The sequence below is a fragment of the Schistocerca gregaria genome, chromosome X (assembly GCF_023897955.1).
Source record: "Schistocerca gregaria isolate iqSchGreg1 chromosome X, iqSchGreg1.2, whole genome shotgun sequence".
Lineage (NCBI taxonomy): Eukaryota > Metazoa > Arthropoda > Insecta > Orthoptera > Acrididae > Schistocerca > Schistocerca gregaria.
The window spans coordinates 751,506,302-751,518,840 of record NC_064931.1 but is presented as its reverse complement, the minus strand read 5'-3'; the positions used below and the strand labels follow the sequence as shown (position 1 = coordinate 751,518,840).

At 40.7% G+C, this 12,539-nt stretch overlaps 1 protein-coding gene across 1 annotated transcript in view; it reads right to left on the bottom strand.

The window, feature by feature from the left end:
• The window catches only part of LOC126299372 (PI-PLC X domain-containing protein 1-like), an 86,278-nt gene that overhangs the window by 72,479 nt on the left and 1,260 nt on the right, over window positions 1-12,539 (bottom strand). Inside the window, exon 2 of the mRNA XM_049991235.1 lies at window positions 2,160-2,330. Coding sequence (XP_049847192.1) covers window positions 2,160-2,330 — 171 coding nt within the window. The remainder of the gene's footprint in view (window positions 1-2,159; window positions 2,331-12,539) is intronic.

Below are 12,539 nucleotides of genomic sequence, written 5' to 3'. Positions count from 1 at the left end.
TGATAGAATGATTCGGACGCTAGGTGGCTGCTTCCGAGGGGAATAGCTGCATGTTCGTATCTTGGTCTCGTACATACCTCTAGTCGCTCAAGATGGTTCAACAAATCTTGGTTTTCCTAAATTTGCGTTAATACGAAAAAATTTAATTTCTCACTATTTCCGCGTAAGAGATGAAATGGTTTACGCTTTAACATCATCCTCATCATGTTTCTAGAGATGTTAGGGGTTCATCCAGGATACTTTTGTTTTTTACATACTCCTTCGTTCAAACAAAGATTAGTCACAAAGGAGATAATAGAGTGTAAACGTTGTACACCGAGATTTTCATCAAAAAGATGTAAGATTGTCACTAACAAAAATGTGATAGCTAAATGTATTACAAAGAGTTTACTTACGTTTTGAGAAACAGGTTTAACAAATCTGGCATCTGACTTACCGCTTAAAATTTTCCTTGAAGTATTCTTTTTGCCTCCGAACTGCTTGAACAATGATGGCGAAGGTTGAAAAATGTATTTGACGAATACGATGCGCAGTTTGAAGCAACAATGGTTTAGGTAAATTAAGTTTCCAGTAATCATCACAAAGGCAGTTCGGGTAGTTACATACAAGTACTGTGACACTTAAAATGCAAAACTCACTGCAGGGCGTTCGCAGAAAGCTTATGTTTCTAAAATACTAATTTTTTATAGAAAAATAGCACCACGTCGAGACAAAGTCGTCATCCAGGACTCAGATAAATCTTTTCCTGTCAAGCACGTACTTTCGTTGTGATACTGTAATGTCAAGAGGAGGAAATTTGGCGATTTGTGATATGCAAGCAATATCATTTTCTCACGCTATTCGTCTACGAGAGAATGGATAATGTCAAGGAACAGGTACTTACAAGGGAACCTCGCCATCGCACCCCCCTCAGATTTAGTTATAAGTTGGCACAGTGTATAGGCCCTGAAAAACTGAACACAGATCAATTGAGAAAACAGGAAGAAGTTGTGTGGAACTATGAAAAAAAAGCAAAATATAAAAACTAAGTAGTCCATGCGCAAGATAGGCAACATCAAGCAGAATGTGAGCTCAGGAGCGCCGTGGTCCCGTGGTTAGCGTGAGCAGCTGCGGAATGAAAGGTCCTTGGTTCAAGTCTTCCCTCGAGTGAAAAGTCAGCTGGCACGGTAGCTCAGCGTGTTCGGTCAGAGGGTTAGCAGCCCTCTGTAATAAAGAACCTGAGCTAATCGATCAACAACGAACTTCAACTGATATCTTACGAAGTCTGCCCGAGCAGATGCAACGAACAAAAGCGAACAAAATGAGATTTTTAAAAAAGGCTAATTTTTTTTTATTTTCAGAGAATTATTATCCGTCCGTCCGATGCAATCACTTTTTTGGGAGTGATTATCACATCCACAAGAAAACCTAAATCGGGCAAGGTAGAAGAATCTTTTAACCCGTTCGCCAAGTGTATAAGTTAGATGGGTCGACAACATATTCCTGTCATGTGACGCACATGCCGTCACCAGTGTCGTATAGAATATATCAGACGTGTTTTCCTGTGGAGGAATCGGTTGACCTATGACCTTGCGATCAAATGTTTTCGGTTCCCTTTGGAGAGGCACGTCCTTTCGTCTACTAATCGCACGGTTTTGCGGTGCGGTCGCAAAACACAGACACTAAACTTTTTACAGTGAACAGAGGCGTCAATGAACGACGGACAGATCATAACTTTGCGAAAATAAAGAAAGTACACTTTTCACTCGAGGGAAGACTTGAACCAAGGACTTCTCATTCCACAGCTGCTCACGCTAACCACGGGACCACGGCGCTCCTAAAGGGAGACTAAACTTGATGTTACCTATCTTACGCATGGACTACTCAGTTTGTATATTTTGTTTATTTTTTTCATAGTTCCACACAACTTCTTCCTGTTTTCTCGATTGATCTTTGTTCAGTTTTTCAAGGCCTATCCACTGTGCCAACTTATAACTAAATCTGAGTGGGGTGCGATGGGGAAGTTCCCTTGTTAGAAACATTCATTACGATATGACAACGAAAAGGGAAACTCAAGGAAACTCCCGACACGTGTTGCTGCTGACTCTGTGTGTGTGTGTGTGTGTGTGTGTGTGTGTGTGTGTGTGTGTCAGTGTCAGCTAGTAGTGGTGGAGTGATACCTTCGCTGGCCTTCTGCGGAGGAGAAACGGTGAAGAGTCCCAGCCATTCAGCGTCCGGCATAGGCTCCCAGACCATCTCCAGCTGGCGCTGAATTACATTCGGACCCTCCCCATCGAGCGGTGTCTTCAGCGATGATACGGTCAGCGCCACGTTAGAGTGCGCAGAACCGCCTGAAAAGATTGAAAAACATTCAGACTTTCATTCGAATTATCGTATCAGCAAAAAATGCTGTGCGACAGGAGAATGAACAAGCTAAAATTTGTTTAAGAGTACTACATCTACATCTACATTTATACCCCGCAAGCCACCCAACGGTGTGTGGCGGAGAGCACTTAACGTGCCACTGTCATTACGTCCCTTTCCTGTTCCACTCGCGTATGGTTCGCGGAAAGAACGATTGCTGGAAAGCCTAAAAAAAAAAAAAAAAAATGGCTCTGAGCACTATGGGACTCAACATCTTAAGTCATAAGTCCCCTAGAACTTAGAACTACTTAAACCTAACTAACCTAAGGACATCACAAACATCCATGCCCGAGGCAGGATTCGAACCTGCGACCGTAGCAGTCCCGCGGTTCCGGACTGCAGCGCCAGAACGGCACGACACCGCGGCGGCCCGGAAAGCCTCCATGCACGCTCGAATCTCTCTAATTTTACATTCGTGATCTCCTCGGGAGGTGTAAGTAGGGGGAAGCAATATATTCGATACCTCATCCAGGAACGCACCCTCTCGAAACCTGGACAGCAAGCTACACCGCGATGCAGAGCGCCTCTCTTGCGGAGTCTGCCACTTGAGTTTACTAAGCATCTCCGTAACGCTATCACGCCTACGAAATAACCCTTTGACGAAGCGCGCCGCTCTTCTTTGGATCTTATCTATTTCCTCCGTCAACCCGACCTGGTGCGGATCCCACACTGATGAGCGATACTCAAGTATAGGTCGAACGAGTGTTTTCTTTGTTGATGGACTACATTTTCTAAGGACTCTCCCAATGAATCTCAACCTGGTACCCGCCTTACCAACAATTAATTTTATATGATCATTTCACTTCAAATCGTTCCGCATTCATACTCACAGATATTTTACAGAAGTAACTGCTACCAGTATGTGATCCGCTATCATATAATCATACAATAAAGGATCCTTCTTTCTATGTATTCGCAATACATTACATTTGTCTATGTTAAGGGTCAGTTGCCACTCCCTGCACCAAGTGCCTATCCGCTGCAGATCTTCCTGCATTTCGCTACAATTTTCTAATGCTGCAACTTCTCTGTATAGTACAGCATCATCCGCGAATAGCCGCATGGAACTTCCGACACTATCTACTAGGTCATTTATATATATTGTGAAAAGCAATGGTCCCATAACACTCCCCTGTGGCACGCCAGTGGTTACTTTAACGTCAATAGACGCCTCTCCATTGAGAACAACATGCTGTGTTTTGTTTGCTAAAAACTCTTCAATCTAGCCACACAGCTGGTCTGATATTCCGTAGGCTCTTACTTTGTTTATCAGGCGACTGTGCAGAACTGTATCGGACGCCTTCCGGAAGTCAAGAAAAATAGCATCTACCTGGGAGCCTGTATCTAATATTTTGTGGGTCTCATGAACAAATAAAGCGAGTTGGGTCTCACACGATCGCTGTTTCCGGAATCCATGTTGATTCCTACAGAGTAGTTTCTGGGTTTCCAAAAAGACATGATACTCGAGCAAAAAACATGTTCTAAAATTCTACAACAGATCAAAGTCAGAGATGTGGGTCTATAGTTTTGCGCATCTGCTCGACGACCCTTCTTGAAGACTGGGACTACCTGTGCCCTTTTCCAATCATCTAGAACCTTCCAAGAAAGTGTGCTAAATAAAATTATGAAGGAAGTTTATAGCTTAAAGGCTTGTTGTTATCGAGGACATTAGATTAGGAGCAGAGTCTTATTTGGGCAAGAATCCAGCAGAAATCTGACAAATACGATTTTGCAGGTAATGGCCAACGAAGGGACAGTTTGATAGGACTCAGTTTGATGCCCCAAAGAATAGTCTATCTGATAATGGAGAGAAGTTTGAGGGGGGTAGGGGTTAATTTGACAGTGGAGAGGGGTTTGAGGGGGCGGGAGTTAAAATTGGAGAGGGAGATTTAGAGATGAATATAGCAAGCTGGTTCAAATGGATGTAGGTTTCAGTAGTTACATAGAGATGAGGAGACTTGTACATAACAGTCGACGACGAAGTGCCTTAACAAACCAGTCTTTGGATTGGAGATGACAACAGTAACAAAAATTACTGGGTATTACCGGCAATATAAAGACCTTTCCTTATTCAGAATGAAATTTTCACTCTGCAGCGGGGTGTGCGCTGATATGAAACTTCCTGTCAAATTAAAACGGTGTGCCGGACCGAGACTCGAACTCGAGACCTTTGAAATTCAAGGGCAAGTGCTCTACCACCTTTTTTTTGCGTCGTGGACGTCACATGAAATCCGTTGAAGTTCGTTTTTTATCTCTTCACTCAGTTTTTTTCTTTTTTTTTATCACAGAGGGCAACCAGCTCTCTGACCGAACACGCTGAGCTACCGTGCCGGCACCATCTAAGCTACCCAAGCACGACTTAGGCCTCTCCTCACAGCTTTATTTCCGCCAGTATCTCGTCTCCTACCTTCCAAGCTTCACATAAGCTCACCTGCGAGTTCGAGTCTCGGTCCGGGACACAGTTTTAATCTGCCAGGAAGTTTCACCTTTCCTTACTGACTGCAGATATTTAAGTCAATACCTTCAGCTCATAATATCCTCCAGTTCGGAGTGATACTGATATGGATGATTTTACGCTGAAATTTCTCGACCAGAACCAAAATCTAGTTTCCCATGGAATTAGCAGAGTTACTATAATCATAAATCGTCGGATGGCAAGAGGATACTGTCTTCATTTGAAGTATGCCAATGTGGATATTCACCAGCCTTTGAGCAAATAATGCCCTATTAAAGTTTGGAAAGATGGATAAATATCAGACACCATTCGTGTTTGGCAAGGGTAAGATGGTGATCTTTTCTTAGAAACAGAATAACAATGGTTTTAATATTTTGTGTTAGCCTAACATAGTACTCAAACTGGTGATTAGCGTTTCTAATGCAGAACGGCAAAAGTATGTTTAGCAGCTAATCAGACGAGAGTGCAGATCAACATATACAGGTTGTTTCAAAGTCTTTGAATCAAATGTCTAGGAGTGACAGAACACCTCATAAGGAACTATTCTGTTAGTAACAAAATGTTTGCTGACGCTTCATGGTGACACTAGGTGTATTTTTATTGAAGTCACCTGCCTTAGGACTGCAAGATGTCACCGAACTAGCGGTGTCTGCATACCAAGTGTGCTTTATCTGCATACTACCTACGCCCACGAATTGGTAGAATGATTTTCAACAAGAAAACCTTAAGAACGAGCGCAAGTAGAGAACGATATTTTAGAAGTATATCAGTAACATTAATTTTATATGTGTATATAATTTTAATTTTATATATGTATATTAAGGCGAGACGGCCAGTGATCTCTTCACTGCAGATGCACACCAGACTCGAACTCTTACGGCAGTCGGCGGAACGTCGCGAGTAATGAGGTTATGGGCAAGGGGCACTACATTAGTTGTGTGTGGATGTATTGAGAATTTGGGTCTGACGTGAGGCGTGCTAGGGTGGTCCGCGCAGTTGTGATGACACATGAGTCCAGATGGCTTAATGGTAAGAGCATGTGCCTAGTAAGTAGGAGACCCGGGTTCCAAACCCGGTCCAGCACAAATTTTCAGCCGGCCGCTGTGGACGAGTGGTTCTAGGCGCTTCATTCCGGAACCGCGCTGCTGCTACGGTCGCAGGTTCGAATCCTGCTTCGGGCATGAATGTGTATGATGTCCTTGGGTTAGTTGATGATCTCAGATGTTAAGTCCCGTAGTGCTTAGAGCCATTTGAACCATTTGAACAAATTTTCAACTTTGTCCATCGATTTCAGTCAGCCAATGTCTGTAATCCTTTTGTGTGTTAACTTTTAATTTTGTTTGGCCTACGCCCTTTCACGAGGAGCAGAAGACTGGATTGTAGGCAACACGCATTGCATACGCACGCCACATAGCCCTGACGCCTCTCACAGAGCTGTCAGCAAACATTTTGTCTCCAGCAGAAGTTGTTCCCTGTGATGTGATTTATCACCCCTGCACGTTTGACGCAAAGACTTTGAAATACCTTCTATATTCCGCAAATCACTACGCAGTGCATGATGGAAATTACATCGTAAAACGGCGATTTTCTGTCCAATTGCATTACCGTATTGAGCGAAGGAAAGCTGACTGTCTAAACGCCTCCTTTTTAATTGCATTAATCTTGCTTATATTATCCCTCTATGCACGAGCTCGTCAAATTTGTAACGCTTACCATAGATTGTTCAATCTGCATACCGAGAAGCATGTTCCCGGAGTCGCCGTGCCTGGCAGATTCGTATTGCTTCAGACTGAAAGTATGAGAAGTTCCGCTGCACTTGAGATTTTCTTCAATTACTTGAACAGTTGCATCTTGAAAGTTATGTGTAGCTTGGACGCGCGTATTTCACCTGTTGATATTTGTTATTACTGATCTTGAAGAACATAGGTTATCAACTTTAAATAAATATTACGTGCAAGAGGCAATTTCGAGGTATAAATAGGTAACAAAATTATTTCGGGACATTATTCCTAGAATTTATGAGCGTATTTTTAAACGTTACAAATTTTTCACCTTAGGTAGCATAGTATTTTTTAGGTAGTATATCCCGCAGTATTTTATGGAAAGAAGAGAAGTGTTATCGCTCGTGAGACTGGCGGAGAGAGAGACGACTGTTACATGAGTCTCTCCTTTAGCAGTACCACTAAGTAATGTGGACCGACGGGATAAAAAGACCAAAGAAAGGCCTGAATTTGACTGTCCATCAATTATTCTTCCCTACAATGAGTTTATGGGAGGTGTGGATCTTTTAGATTCACTAATTGTATTATACAGAATTTACTTCAAATCGAAGAAGTACTACCATCAGCTATTTTTTCATTTTCTTGGTATGATGGCAGTAAATCCACGGCTACTGCATAGAAGAGACTGTGACTCTCTCGGTGTACCCAAAAATAAGCAGAGGCCACCTCGCCAGTTCAAAGCCGAAGTAGCTGATGCCCTGTGCAGAATGAGCAAGGGTGTACATGGGAGAAGTGTAGATACTGTATATGCAGAGTAGTAGAAGATAGGGCATGCACCAAAGCCAGTTACCCAAAAGGTTGTTATTCAGGACAATGTTTGACATACGCCAGTTATGTCTGCGAAGAGAGGTAGATGCAAGATGTCAAAACTACAAAGGATGTCCATCAGTTATCTGCCAGACGTGCAATGTTAATTTGTGTACAGAGGTAAAAGCTAACTGTTCTCTGTACTTTCACAAAGAATAAAAGCTATGACGGTCAAAAGTTTCAAATTGTTGAATATTTTCATATGCCAGAAAATTATATATGTCATTATTCACAGGCCAGAATTTAATTTACCTTTTGCCTTTAAGATGCCTAACGTAACAAATATGTGACGCTGCAAAATATAGCATATAAACTAGACATAATGTATTTTTATCGGTATAGGTTTATTGTGAACCTCAAGTAACATAAGTATAGCATTTAGAACTTTTTGTCTTAATTTCATAATTCTGTCCATAGAGGGTGATCCTTGCGTGAGAATTACAATGGTGACATTAAATTGTCGACCAGTCTTCATCTAATAAAGATCCTCTAAATTTACCTGACTAAGTTTCACGAGAGCGACGTCGCATTTCTTCCTGAGATTCCCATTCAAATACTTTAATATGTGCTTTATAGACCTGCTACGATCCTTGCAGCACGACTCTCAATTCTTTCGATGTCTTGTGCCACACGTAAAACATAAGTGCTACAATTCTCTGGAATTAGTAGTACTTACGATCGTATACGAGTTCCTCTATAAGTGCACACCACATTTCCTAAACCCTTCCAGATATCAAATTCTTCTATTCATCTCCTCTGCTTAATATTTTACATGTTTCTCTCACTTCATATTGCTTCTTAGTATAATCTCTGTATATTTAAACGCTGTGATTTGTCCAAGATTTTACCACTAATCCAGTAATCGGGCATTATTGGGTTATTTATCTTTATTATGGACGTACTCTTTCATTTAACCACCGGCCATGATAGCCATCCGTCTAAAAGCGCCGGCCTTGGATCTGATCCGCCCGGCCGATTAATGACGAGGTTCGGCGTGCCGGCCATCCTGGGTGTGGTTTTTAGGCGGTTTACCACATTCCACTACGTGAATACCTGGCTGGTACCCGAGAACAGCCTCAGTTACACCATTCGCTAACATTTCGAAAACTTTCGCTCACTGTTACACGAATAACACTACTCGCAGACAGCCGTCATCCGGCCACGCCTTAAACTAACAATGCCAAATCCTTTAGCAACCATGCACACCCTGCTCCAGTGTGTTTCAAAGGCACAAGAAAAAGAAGAAGAAGAAGAAGCAAAAGAAGATACTCATACACTTACCCCTACTTGTGGAAAGCAGCCATTCATTACACATTGTGGAAATTTATGCAAGATTTCCTACGTTTCCTTATGATCATCACCGAGCGAGGTGGCGCAATGGGTTGCACGCTGGATTCGCATTCGGAAGGACAACGGTTCAAATTCAGATTTAGGTTTTCTGTGATTTTCCCAAATCGCTCCAGGCAAATGCCAGTATGTTCTTTGGAAAGGACATGGCTGATTTTCTCCGCCATCCTCGAAATATTTCGACTATGTCCTCCGTCTCTAATGACTTTCACATCGACGGGACATTTAAACCTAATCTTCATTTATTAGCCGACCGTTGTGGCCGTGCGGTTCTAGGCGCTTCAGTCTGGAACCGCGTGACCGGTACGGTCGCAGGTTCGAATCCTGCATCGGGCATGGATGTGTGTGATGTCCTTAGGTTAGTTAGGTTCAAGTACTTCTAAGTTCTAGGGGACTGATGACCACAGATGTTAAGACCCATAGTGCTCAGAGCCATTTTTTCATTTATTATGATCATCCAACAACGATACTTCAATGTAGACAACAGTGTCGTCAGCGAACACTCTTATAGTTCTGTATATCCTACCTGATAAAACATTTATATATACTGAGACTATTAACGGTTTATTTCTCTGCCTTGGGACACATGCGATCTTTCTTTCGTTTCTGTTGAACATTCAAAGGTCAATAAAACGTACTGGGCTCTATTACTTCCATAGTTCACATTGTAGCCCAAATTTAATAGGTTTAGAATAATTTTCGTAGTGATTTTCGTAGTGATTGTGCACAATAGATCATTAACGTCATGACGAATTTCTCATTTAATTTTGGTTGAACCAAAAAAACCAATAGACAAGTAACCGATTTCGCAGTTGAGTAAACAAAGAATTGTGGTTCCTAATCTCTCCTAGTTTCATATACTTTGCAGGTCAACTCTTTATGTATTTTACTTGAACTTCACCTATTATTCTTCAAGTATCCAAGGATTTTCTGTACAACGCAGCCAGCGTTAGCAGTCGGGCTGGCTTATAAGATATGTATGAATATTATTTGTATCATACAATTTGATCATCACGAGAACCCACAGGGCACTACAAAATCGAAGGAAAGTTACGAACCCTCGATCCTTTCGTTATTGGCAACTCTACTAAGCGAGTAGATACATCTGAGCAGGCCAATATCATATTTTTACTTCCGTCGACTCTGGTCCGCTACAAGCCTTTCTAGTTCACGACTTGCATTCCAGGTATCTGTAAGTGTAACTGGTTTTGGAAAGGGTACTGTGTTAGCTGACCATAAACTAAAGTGTCGTGCTTAATTTTCTGAGAAAGAATGCCTGCATATAGCACGCTAACTTAAATTATCTCCTTCACGGTCGCCGACATCAACGTCCATTCGGATTAGCATCAACAGTGTAGTGTCTCCATGAAACACTGTGCAGAATTTTGGAAATCTACCCTTGTGATCAGCAACTCTTTCCAATTTCTTCCTTCATCAGTTTCTGAAATGACTACCACAGAGTCGAGAGGCAGCGCACAAGCAGCTGGTTGATAATACATGAAAATCTGTTAATCTATATACCGTACGCCGTACGGTATTAATCTTATCCAGAATCTTCCAACCATCGAAGTGTATTTATTATTCTGCTGTGGAGCAGCAGCTAACTCGTTTTGGCAGCCATGATTTGAATAGCAAAGAGAAAATAATATACCACCACAGCCAAAGTAAACTTACGTGAATAATATTAGCAGAGTATAGAAGAACACTATAAGAATTGTAATTGATATTAATTCTGCAACATACTGCAGAGACTTCTTCAGTAAACTTGGTATTTTGACGACTGTTTCGCAATATGATAATCATTAATATTTTTCGTTGTTATCAATATTTCTCCTTTCTTAAAAACATAGTACTAAGCGTGAATATAATACCAGGACCAAAAACTGTTTTTAAAAGTCTTCAAAGGTTTGACATTTTTATAGAACGGAGTCAGATGTTTGGATACTGCCTGACAAAGTGTATGAAATATCTTTCGAGAAATGTAGTCGAGTTCAACACCGAAGTAGTGAACTTCCTGTTGTAGAATGTAGAATGAAGTTTATTCGTCTCATAAAACAGTTACAAATCAAAGATTTTTGTACTGGGGTCACCTCAAATTACTTTAAAAAATAAGGGTATAATAATTACCATATTTAAGCAGGCATTTCTGAATTTTTAGACATGAACTTTTAACAATAATGTATATAACACTTTTGCAGCTTGCAGTACAATTCATACAATTTGTTATACAATACATAATCTTTCTTGTTTCTTTTCTTTTCAAATTGCTAAACTGTGCTGCACGAATTATTCAATTGGATAATAACATTTTTCCACTAGTGTAACAAATAACAATCTCTTTAGTGGGTCCTACTCGATATTTAACAGATTTATGTTACTTAATTTAGTGTAAATTTTTAACCCTGTATACAATGGTGTTTGAGCGTAAAGTTTTAAATTATGTCTGTGACGAGTACTGTAATTGTGGTTGAAATGAAAGTTGTCAAGTGAGTTTTGACTTTTGTATATGAAAATAAAAATTTCGTAAATGTACAGCGAAGGAATAGTTAGTATTTTCAATTTTTTAAATAATGGGCGACATGGTGTTCTTTTATGGACTAAACACATGTTTCTTATGATTCTCTTTTGAAGTGTAAGTACTCTCGGGCTGTTCGTAGAGCTTCCAAGAAAGACTTCCACTGAACTGAAGAGTATCTTCACAGAATCAGGTTGTAATACAATTAAAATTAGCATTATAATACGATAATCGTTCTTAAAGTTATTTATTGCATTACATTTACATTAAATGTACATCCATGACTTCTTTCCGCATGTCAGGGACCTCTCTCAGCGGGACGCAAAGAATGTGACATGTAATATAAAGGTCTATTTTCATATGTTATAAGCTGGTTCAGCCACTTGCTTCAGTTCTCCACACAACAGGTAAAGAAACCAAGGTAATTTCATTTAAATCGAACATATTTCACATTTATAAATGAAAACACATGCCACGAGAGTCCTATGTTTTTTTCCCAGACTTCGATCAATAACTTTATTGTGGATGTTGGAATTTTCCAGGAGATGATGTTCGCGAGTGCAATTGGTAATCGTTTCTTGTCACACTCGAAGTTTTATCTGGGAATTTGCCAAGCAACTTCAGGTGAGCCGTCAAAGATCGACATGGCAGTCACACGAAGATGTTTGGCAAGTCTCTAGATGAAATGTGGTGCGTGGTAAAAAATGACGACCACCTGCACTCCCGAAACATCGCCTAGAGCGTAAGTTAGTTCTGATAGCTTAACCGTAGCTAAAGTAAATATCAAAAGTAAGCAACGAATTATTGTGAAGGAAGGGTTATTGCACGTAAGGAGAAAAATCGCATTTTACGTCAAAACTGCCACAATTAAAGTAAAAATTAGCAGAGCTGTAAAATTACCATAGACTACCACACGCAAGCGTAGACTACAGTAGTTCTCCTAGTATCTTTCGTGAGTAACGATTGTAATCGTATAACCTGTACGTTAGGTGTGTTACATACCTATTGGGCGTTACATGATTACGATCACTTTGTTTGTGTATGTGATCAGTGTCTTACTAGATTCCTCTAGAAGGCAGAAGCGGTGGACCATCTAGAAACTGAGCGGGGAGACAGTGAGGACCGCATAACCCACTTCTTCGTTGTTATCCCCCTGTCTGTTACTTAAAAATAAACAGTATTTTATAGCAAAATTGAAATTGTCAACATTTTATTAGAAAATTATTGACCT